At 33.4% G+C, this 10,686-nt stretch overlaps 1 protein-coding gene across 1 annotated transcript in view; it reads right to left on the bottom strand.

Annotated features, from left to right (window-relative positions):
- Nucleotides 1-8,535: 8,535 nt before the first annotated feature.
- PTPRQ (protein tyrosine phosphatase receptor type Q) overlaps nt 8,536-10,686 on the bottom strand; it is a 199,536-nt gene continuing 197,385 nt past the window's right edge. Inside the window, exons 44-45 of the mRNA XM_049626005.1 lie at nt 9,507-9,630; nt 8,536-9,271 (exon numbers count right to left, since the gene is read on the bottom strand). Of these exons, the coding sequence (XP_049481962.1) occupies nt 9,234-9,271; nt 9,507-9,630 (162 nt within the window). The 3' untranslated portion in view covers nt 8,536-9,233. The remainder of the gene's footprint in view (nt 9,272-9,506; nt 9,631-10,686) is intronic.

Raw genomic sequence — 10,686 nt, 5'->3', positions numbered from 1 at the left:
CAGACCTGTCTCTGCATCTCCAGTACCAGCCTCACTGCGTGGAATATCTCTTCCAAGTTTCTTCTGAAACTGCCTCACCCTGCCTTTTTAGTCTAGTTAATTTTTATAAGGTCCTTAAAACATGTGTTAAACCTATCCCTGACTCCTTAAAGAGTCAATATAATGTAATTTAAAGAGAAAAAAATTATGTTTTCTTAAAGAGGACTTTAGTTCCAGTAAGTATTACTTATTGTTTTATCCAGTGGCTATTGAAATATGTTGTATTTCAGATGGTCCTGAATTTTATGCTTTGAAGGCCTAGGTGCTTTTAATAGAAAGGTGTGTGTGTGTGTGTGTGTGTGTGCACGTGTGAGCAAGGCAGACAGCAAGGCAGAGAGAGCAAGGGAGACACAGAATTCAAAGCAGGCTCCAGGCTCCAAGTTGTCAGCACAGAGCCTTACGTGGGACTCAAACTCCCGAGCCCTGACATCATGACCTGGGCCAAAGTCAGACACTTAACTGACTGAGCCACCCAGGTGCCCCAGAAATGATATTTTAGCATGTATGTGTTGGTAGGAAAATACACATAGGCAACATTATTTTACTTCTGCTAAGGCAAATTTTCAACTGAATGTATTTGTTTGAGTTTCTCTCACATATAAGATGTTATAGCAAATGCTGCATGCATAATATCATGAGAACTTAGTCTTTGTTCGTAAGCACCTGACAATCTAGTGAGTGGGGAATGCCAGTGGATAAATCAATTGAGGAAAATGTAGGAGTTGAAGCACAGTACTGAGAATGTCGTTAGGCTTAGATCTGGAAAAAAAAGAGCAATATTATGGGAAAGGGTTTTTTAATAAATTTCATTCAATAGGCAATGAAGGGTACTGAACAGATTAGTGAAATGATCAGAGCTGAGAGATAAGGCTATAAATCTGTGAACAAGTTGTAGAGAACTGGAAAAACAAACACTCCAATTTGGTTTGGACCAAATCTATATTGGAGAAGGTAGCAAATAACAAAGAATATTGAACTAGATCCCTGAATTCAAAGGCCAGCACTACCACTGGCTTTGTGGCATGAATAATTTGCATAAAGGGGCCTAATTTAGACAACATCAGGAAACTTCTGTTCTTGAAGATGGTAGTAATTAGTGTCCATGTGTGCTACTTACCTACTTACCTAGAGGTAGGTGAGATCAAAGATAAGATAGATAGATGATAGATGATAGGTAGATAGATAGATAGATAGATAGATATAGCAGTCTCTAGGTAATAAATTGGGGTATGGTGGTTAATACTGCAGTCCCTGAAATCAGACTTTTGGTTTCAAGTCTAGACTCTTACATTTACTTAATGTGTAACCTTGGGCAGATTATTTAACCATTTTTGCTTTTGTTTTCTCATTTGTAACACAGTTAGTAACACCTACTTCGAAGAATAGTCAGGAGATTAATTCATTAGTGTTTGTAAAGTCCTTAGAAGAGTGCCCAGCACATAATGTCTATTCAATAAAGATAGCTGTCATTAGTTACAATAAATAAAATTATAATAGTATATATTATGCACATTTTCATATAATTTTAAGTGTATTCTTTAAAACATAAATATATAAAACTTCTGATAGAATAGTCCAGGGAGTAGGCATTAATCCTGTCAGCATGCATCAACTTTATGAATGCAGTGCCCTCAGACTTATAAAACTCTGTGTTCTAGCGTGAAAGTCCAGCAAGTGAATTTGTCATGTCTTCCATGGATATTCATCTGGTTATAAATACTAAGTGAGTAAGAACTTAGTGAGTTCTGTGGAAAGCACTTGGAGCATGTCAAGTTTTATTTTTAATGGCTAAAACACCAATTGTTAGTGCTTGGGGAATGGGGTAAGTAAATAATAAAATTAAATAAATATTCCCATATTGTGCTCATTCAAGCAAGAGAGCAGGACACTTTGATAGATTTGTGAAAATAATACATAAATATTTTATATCATGCAAATAAATTATTAAAGTTTAAAACTTACTCATTAAAAAAATTGTGAATTGTTTCAAACACAAAGAGAACCTTGAAAAATAATGTAAACTTTTTTTACTCATTACTTAACAAATCTGTATTGCCAAATCTCCCATATATTCAAATTTTAAATTCAAATTTTAAACCAAGATTTACAAATGCATTTGAAACCTTTGGAGAGCCTCCTGATTCCATGGCAATCCATCTCTGTACCTGTGTTCCTCCCATGTCAGAGGAAACCATGATTCTCATGTGAAATAATTCATAAAAATATGTAATACTTGCTGTATTTTTAAAAACCTTTTTGAACGTTTATTTTATTTATTTTGAGAGAGCACTATCAGCACTGAGCCTAATGTGGGGTTTGAACTCACAAACCTTGATATCGTGACCTGAGCCGAAATCAAGAGTCAGACGCTTAACTGACTGAGCCACCCAGGTGCCCCCTCTTTGTTGTATTTTTAAGAATTATGTAAATGGAATATTGTAACTATTTTGAGACTCTCTTTTCATTATCCTTCTATTTTTTAAATCAACTTTATTGGACTATAACTTACATGAAATAAAATGCACTCAAATGTACACAATTTTTAAAGCATTTTGACAAATGAATATGCCTGTGTAAATATGACTTCAAAATATAGAACATTTTCACCACTACCCAAAAGTTCCCTTTTGCCCACTGCAGTCAGTTCATCACATATAACCCACCCCAGGTAATCACTGATTTTATTCCCATCACTATAGATTACACTTGTTTCAGAGTTTTACAGAAAGGGATTCTTATAGTATGTGTTCCCTTGTATCTGTCTTCTTTCACTCAGTATAAAGTTTTTGAGGATTCTTGCTGTTCTTATGTGTATCAATAGTTCATTTCTATTCCATCACCAAACTTTATTTCATTGTTCAAATATGCCACAACTTATTTATTTATTCCTGTTGATGGATTGGTATTTGGACTCTTTCCATTTTTTGGCTATGATGGAAAAAGCTGCTAAGATCATTATTAATACAAATCTTTTCCAAAAAAAATATATTTTAATTTCTCTTAGATAAATGACTAAGAGTGGAAATGCTGGGCAAAATGGTAATACAGTCTTATGTTTAATTTTATGAGAAACTACCAAACTCCAGTTTTCAAAAGTGACTGTACCAAATACTTCCAGTTCCAACTGTTCCAAATCTTTTAATCATTGTATTGGTATGATTATCTCATTCTGATTTAAATTTGCATCCTTGATGACTAATGATGTTGAATGCCTTTTCATGTATTGGCCATTTGCGCATGTGAATGTGTGTGTGTGTGTGGGGGGGGGGTGTATGTGTATTATTCTGTAAATATACATGTATTCTGGATACAAATATTTTATGACATATATTATGAATATTTCCTCCCATTCTCCCAGCCTGTGGCTTGACCTTTCATTTGCTTAATAGTGTCTTTGAAAGAGCAGAAGATTGTAATTTTGATGAGGAACAATTTATCATTTGTTCTTTTATTATTTCTTTTTTTTTGTACTCTAAGAAATCTTTGCCTATCCCAACATAATGAGGACTTTCTTTTAGTTTCTTTTCTATAATCTTTATAATTTTAATTGTTATATTTAGATCTGCATTCCAGTTCAATTTAATTTTTTTATTTGTTATATGAGTTAGAAATAAAAATTCATGTTTTTCCAAATGGACATCTAATTGTACCAATACTATTTATGGTAAAGACACTCTTCCCCATTGAATTGCGTTGTCACCTTTGTTGAAAAACAATGGGTCACCTATGTGTGGGTTTAATTTTTGACTTTCCATTTTTTTCTTTTAATGAGAAATACTATACACCTATTGTGTAAATCATTAAACTGTGTTCTATTTAAAATTTTTTTGGCTATTCTAGGTCTTTGCATCATTTCTATATAACTGCAAAACTAGTTTGTCAATTTCTAGAAAAGAAAAGCCTTATGGGATTAAGATACATATTCCATTGAATCTATAGAACAATTTGAGCAGAATTGACATCTTAACAGTATTGAGTTTTTGAGTTCATGGACATGCATTAAAATTTTTTTTGAGTCTTCTTTATCTCTTCTCATCAATATCATTTCTAGCATAGAGATCCTGCACATACTTTGTTAAATTTGTTCTTAGGCATGTTCATGGATGCTATCATTAATGGTATTTTTAATTAAAATTTTCAGTTGTCAATTGAACATACGAAAAAATAAAATTGATCTTTGTATCTTGATCTTATATCCTGTAACCTTTTGTTTTTAATGCTTGCTTGTTTGTTTGTTTTTGAGAGAGAGAGAGAGAGAGAGAGAGCGAGCATGAGTGAGGGAGGGCGGTGAGAGAGGGAGACACAGAATTTGAAGCAGGCTCCAGGCTCTGAGCCGTCAGCATAAAGCCCGACATGGGGTTCAAACCCACAAACCATGAGATAATGACCTGAGCCGAAGTTGGACACTTAGCCAAGTGAGCCACCCAGGAGCCCCTATTCTGTAACCTTTTTAGTTACTTATACTTAGCAGCTTTTTGTTTTTATAGATTTGTCAACAATTTCCTCACACATGATTACACCTTTTACTCACAAAGACAATTTTGTGTCTTCATTTACAAACCATATTTCTTTTATTTCTTTTTCTTGCCTGATTGAAATGGCTAGGAACACCAGTACAATGTTGAATGGAAGTTGTGAGAGTGGGTATTTTTGCCTTTTTCTTGATCTAGGTTGAAGGCCTTCAATATTTCATCATTATGTATGATATTAGCTCTAGCTTTTTTGTAATTGCCCTTAATCAGGTCGAGGAGGTACTTTCAGAACTTTGAATATGTCATTGCATTATGTATTGGCTTACATTATTTCTGATAGACACCACCATATTTTCTTACCTTTGAATCTCTGAATGGGTCTCTATTTTCTTTGTTGCCTTTAAAATTTCTATCTTTACCATTAACTTTCAGTAAATTGATTATGATATGCAGCTCTCACCTTGCTAAACATGGTCTTGGGCACAGCAGTTAAACTTTCATCATATTTATCTGTAATATGGGACTCTGCAGATCTTAAAGAATTTTGTAAGGATTAGTTGGGATGACGTATACATAAAAGTGTTCTAAAAACTTTATAATTTACTAAAATGGCTTTCCAATTCAAGAATGCTTTTAGTGAAAATTAAAATAATTTAAATTTGTGATTTTAGAAACATAGTATTGTTAACAGAATAATGCTTTTTGTTACCTTGTATTAAGTTACAGTTTTATTTTCAAATGAATGGTATTGCAGACACTGATTCAGAATATCGAGGTGAAATGTCCAAAAGCAAACTATTCTTGACTTGTTTTCCAAATCACATTTTATGGTATTTGTGTACATGTCTATCTATTCATTTTAGTCCAGAATTTCCTTGAGAATGCTCAAATCATTCATGAAAAAAGCATCATTGTCTTATTTAGCATAAGTCTATATAACTGCCATAATTTTCTCTTCGATGTGTGCATGTGAAACATACACATGTATATGACACACAAATATGGCACTATTGTCAAAAAATACAATGCAATCTTTAAATGAAATGCATCATCTTGCTGATAAGCATTAAACAAACCGATCAGTCTGGCTAAAAGATTAACTTTGTAGATTTCATTATACTTTTAGAAACACTTTCATGTATGCGATCCTATCTATTCCTCAGAACATCTTAATGAGCTGGTGGGTGTATGAGTCCTGATTCCACATGAAAACTCCATGCACAGTAATGAAGTCTTTAACATGAAATATTATTTGTCCTAAAAAGGCAATCTAGTGCTCGCTTCGGCAGCACATATACTAAAAAGGCAATCTATTTTTCCAAGATTATGCTTTATATACTTTTTTTCATATTTTCAGTTTTTCATATCATTTGAGAATTTCAGATCACTTTGTGTTCCAGGATTTATCAAACATTTCATTTGAGTTTTCTGAAAGTGGGCCCATGAAAATGGACTTACCACAATAATGTGATGGACTTACAGGATGCATACTTTGTTGAACTTAAATTCCATTTTTAAAATCTAGTGTTTGGTACCAGATGTGGAGAGTGAATCACCATCTCTTTTTATGAAGAGGGCAAGGTTTAATTAGCCTTTTTCAAAAGACTTATTATACATTTCACCTATAAACTGAGAGAAGAAAATTATGCGTTTTAAAGCAGGATGAAAGTTGAGGTGATACCCACAGCTGCTCTCGTCTCTGGCAAACCATTCTGAGAGGCTCCAGTTTCATTTGGTTCAGATGAAACACATGTTGCTCATTTATTGTACATGTGCTTCAACGTATTTTGACAAATCTGATCTAAAAATGTTACAGATGTTCCTCATTATTCTAATTTGCACTTAGTAACTACCTATAGAACTTGGCTATATACTGGCCGTTTCACAATCTAGGTAGGAGAAAATTTAGCTGTCACTGATATGTGTTTTAATTCAATTTTAGTTACAATTTTGTGATACAGTTAGATATACACATTTAACAGGTGTTCTGTTATATAGTTGTGAACTGTGTACAATTCACAACTGTATACAACTGTGAGTGAAGAGAAAGCTTTGTTTTAACAGGTTTCAAATAATTTCAGGTGGACATGAAATTATTCTGATCTTGTCTTTTAGAAATTTGCTATTCAAAAGGGGCGCTTGGGTGGCTCAGTCAGTTAAGCATCTGACTTCAGCTCAGGTCATGATCTCACAGTTTGTGGGTTCAAGACCAGCATCTGGCTCTGTGCTGATAGCTCAGAGCCTGGAACCTGTTTTGCGTTCTGTGTCTCCCTCTCTCTCTGCCCCTCTCCCATTCATGCTCTGTCTCTCTCAAAAATAAATTTAAAAAACATTAAAAAAAAGAAATCTGCTGTTCAGTGTATGGTCTGAGATCAGGCAGCAATATTATAACTTGAATACTTACTAGAAGTGAAGAATCTCAGGTCCTACCCCAGAACTACTGAAATAGAATCTGCATTTTAACACAATCCCCAGGTGATTTATATATACATTAGAGTTTCATAAGCACTGTTTTAGAAGAGACCTAATGTTATAACTCTGTTATAACACACACACATATACATAGTGTGTATGTATGTACACACATACACATATGTTTTGTACACACACATATACATAGACCCACGGGTGAAACCTGAAACTGTTCACTGTACACATCTGTTGTATACAGATATTGTAAAAAGTGGGCTGGCCTGTAGATCAAACTTGTTTATTTTCTTATCATTCAATACATTAAAAAATAATCTCACCAGTACTTTCCACAGGCTGTCTTCCATGTATACAAAAACCCATATCATAAGTACTGGCTCACCACACATTTTCCTTTTTTTTTTTTTTTACATTAATTTATTTTGAGAGAAGGAGAGAGAGAGGGAGGGAACATACACAAGCGGGGGAAGGGCAGAGAGAGAGGGAGAGAGAGAATCCCAAGCAGGCTCTATGGCACTGTGAGTGCAGAGCCCTACATGAACCATGAGCTCATGACCTGGGCCAAACTCAAGAGTCCCATGCTTAACCAACTGAACCACCTAGGTTACCCCTCACCACATATTTTCAATGACTGACACATGAAGGAAACAGAAGAACTTGTACTTCAACTTAAATCTTTTAGAATTCTCATCATTTCTTACTGTTTTCTGTAACTTTCTGTAGGATAAACTTGGTTGGAACAGTAGTGAATTGTATTATTTACACTTCTTTGCCATGAAAAAAACAAGAAGCAGGACTGCTTGTAAGATTAAAGAATTTAATTTCTTGGGTAATGAATTTGATTTTAAAATTTCTTGCTATCTATAGATACTGTGGGAAGTAATTATACATTAATTATATATACTATATCACTATATTGTAGTTATATATAATTCATTATATTATTTAAGGTAATTATCAATTACATCTTAATATGTAATAAAAATAAAATTTTTACATATAAGGACCTCTGAAATCATGTTGCAAAGTAACTCAATTCTTTAAAATTCAATTTTATTGGCTATCATATTTCCTATATGTACATGCCAGCAGAAATAAGCATAATTTCCTATATGTATATGCCGGCAGAAATAAGGTATAATTCTTATCACAGAAGAAATAGAATAATTGATACTATTTTGTTTTATGATCCTTAATTGAAATCTATGACAAAATAATTTCATTATAGTTCAAAACTTTCTTAGCACATTGTCACTAACAGAAGAGAGGCTGTAATATGTTTTTAAAAATCTCTCATTTGCTACAACCTGGTTAATTTCTTTGTTTCCAGTTCCACCAAATACACTCCTCAATAATTTACTTTGGGAAATGAAATAAAGGCCATTTTATATAATCTATTCAGAAGTTTCTGTTGGCACCACAGCAGCACGTCGTTAGGTTACAAGCTTGCCATATATACATCATACATTTCTGCTGAAGAAACCTTTCTAAACTGTTAATATTAGGTTGAATAGATATCTAATGGACAAATATTCTGATATCTTTAACTATGTATTTAACTATACAACATAGTGGTACAGCTTGTCCTGAAAAATGTACGAACGTAGACAGTACAAATGTACTCTACAACTTGACATGAGCAATAGCACTGTTTAATTTTTCTTTTTGTTTTTTCAAACTAAAGATCACAATGCAACTTAAATAGCCCTCAGTGTCCCCGAAGAGCTACTGTGTGTTGCATAAAGGCTAAGTAATCCCTGCAGTGTCAGAGGGTTACCGTTCAGCTGTTCGAGATCATGAGATGATATCTCAGCACTCATAAAACAGAGATTCAAAACACAGGGGTGTACATGGAAGTACAGATCATTATGACAGTCCTGGAAGTCATCCACAAGAAACGTCAACACCCTGGAGGCCAAAATAACACTACTGAATCAACATTTACAACTTTTGTTCAAATTCGATCCAATATGCAGGGAAATTTTACATAGAAAGATCATAATGATAATTTTCCATTTGGCTTATTCCAAAAATGTGGAAGACTTCAAAAATCTCTGGGATATTTTTTCTTAAACATTTTACATGCATATTTATTCTGTACAAAACAAATAATTATCCTCAATTAGCTATTTCCTACAACTATTCATAAAATGTCAATCCATTTAGTAAGGCACAGTAACAGAAACATTGAGATTTCTTTAAGGTTGTACATTTCAATTCAGAAGAGCAAGGGGGAAATTTTGGCCCCTGGGATTTGAAAATATCTTCAGTTGTAATGTTTGGTCTGGATATTTACATGGTGGTTTCTTCCCATTCAAGCTCAACATCACCTATAACATAAAGTAACATGTCACAAGAGATATTTTAACTGAAGCTACCAGTTAAAAATATTTAAGTGCTTCATGGCAAAAATATGAACAGAGGCTATTATCTTAACTTGGATTAGAGAGAAATAAAAAAAAATTGTTATGTGCATTAGCCAAGCTATTAAAACATTTTCAACATGTGTTTATTATGTAATTAATCTCCTGGTAAACTAGTAAATTGTACAATTTGCCTGGTTACCTTCCATGGCATCCAAAGAGTCCATCTTCTGAAGTGCTGAATAGTTAACAAAACAGATGGGCTGGTTACTTCCTTTACTTGATAAGAGATCCAGAATGCACTGGTATAAAAAGATATACTGTGCCTAGACACCAAAGAAAGAGTGGTTAAATACATGGATACGGAGGAGATTTTTCTTAGATCATAAATAGATCTAATTTGATCTTACCATGAACTTACCAGAACTTACTTACCATGTATATAAATGATTTTCTATCATTTCAAACATAAGGTTTTCTAAGTTCCTGTGGCTTCTTGTTTCTTTTTTTTTTTAATACTTATCATTAAACCCCATGCTAATATGTTTCTGCTTGCTGTGATTATTTTAAAAAGTAGCAAATTAGATTATTTGTGAATTAGATCAAATTAGATCTATTTATGAATTTCCTTTTTCCTCTTAGGTCTAAATTAGTAATTTTTTCCTATAAATAGTTTTCTTTTTAGAATGATTAGCATGGTTGTTGGCATGCAGATGCTAAATTTGCTTTCACTATCTGTGAGTGAGCATATCTATGCACCATCAGCACATTTAAAATACATTTAACAATTCTGTTAATCACCTGACACTTGGCCTACTTAATGTCAAGTTTCTGGTCTTTATTTGTAACTATAAGGTAGTTGATCACTGAAATATCCTAACACCCACACTCTGGACAAGGACTCCTAACATTTCCTCTGAATGTTTAGGCTAAATTCAGTACTATCTAGCTTCTTGAAGTTTTTTTTCAATATAATTCAGTAACCTGTTAGCATTTCTGAGTTTGGACTTTCACAAAGATACTTAAGGTCAAGTCATAGAAAATCATCCTCACTTTTACATAGGAAACAACTGCTGTTAAAGGAATATAACAAAATATATATACATATATATACACACACACACAGACAGACACACACACACACACACACACACACATAACTAATTTAATAGAATGTCCTCTATCTATCTATCTATCTTCAGAGGTTATATTCATATCTATTGCTACTGTATATCAAAATCTTTTTGGAATTCCTCCACTGAAACTGTCTTCAGAAACTGTTGGTCATTATTATGAATATCTATTTCTTCATGAATTACAAAATGTTTCCAAACATCTCATCTCATCTCATCTCATCTCATCTCATCTCATCTCATCTCATC

This window comes from Panthera uncia, chromosome B4 (assembly GCF_023721935.1).
Source record: "Panthera uncia isolate 11264 chromosome B4, Puncia_PCG_1.0, whole genome shotgun sequence".
Lineage (NCBI taxonomy): Eukaryota > Metazoa > Chordata > Mammalia > Carnivora > Felidae > Panthera > Panthera uncia.
This window is presented reverse-complemented; position numbering and strand designations above follow the sequence as displayed.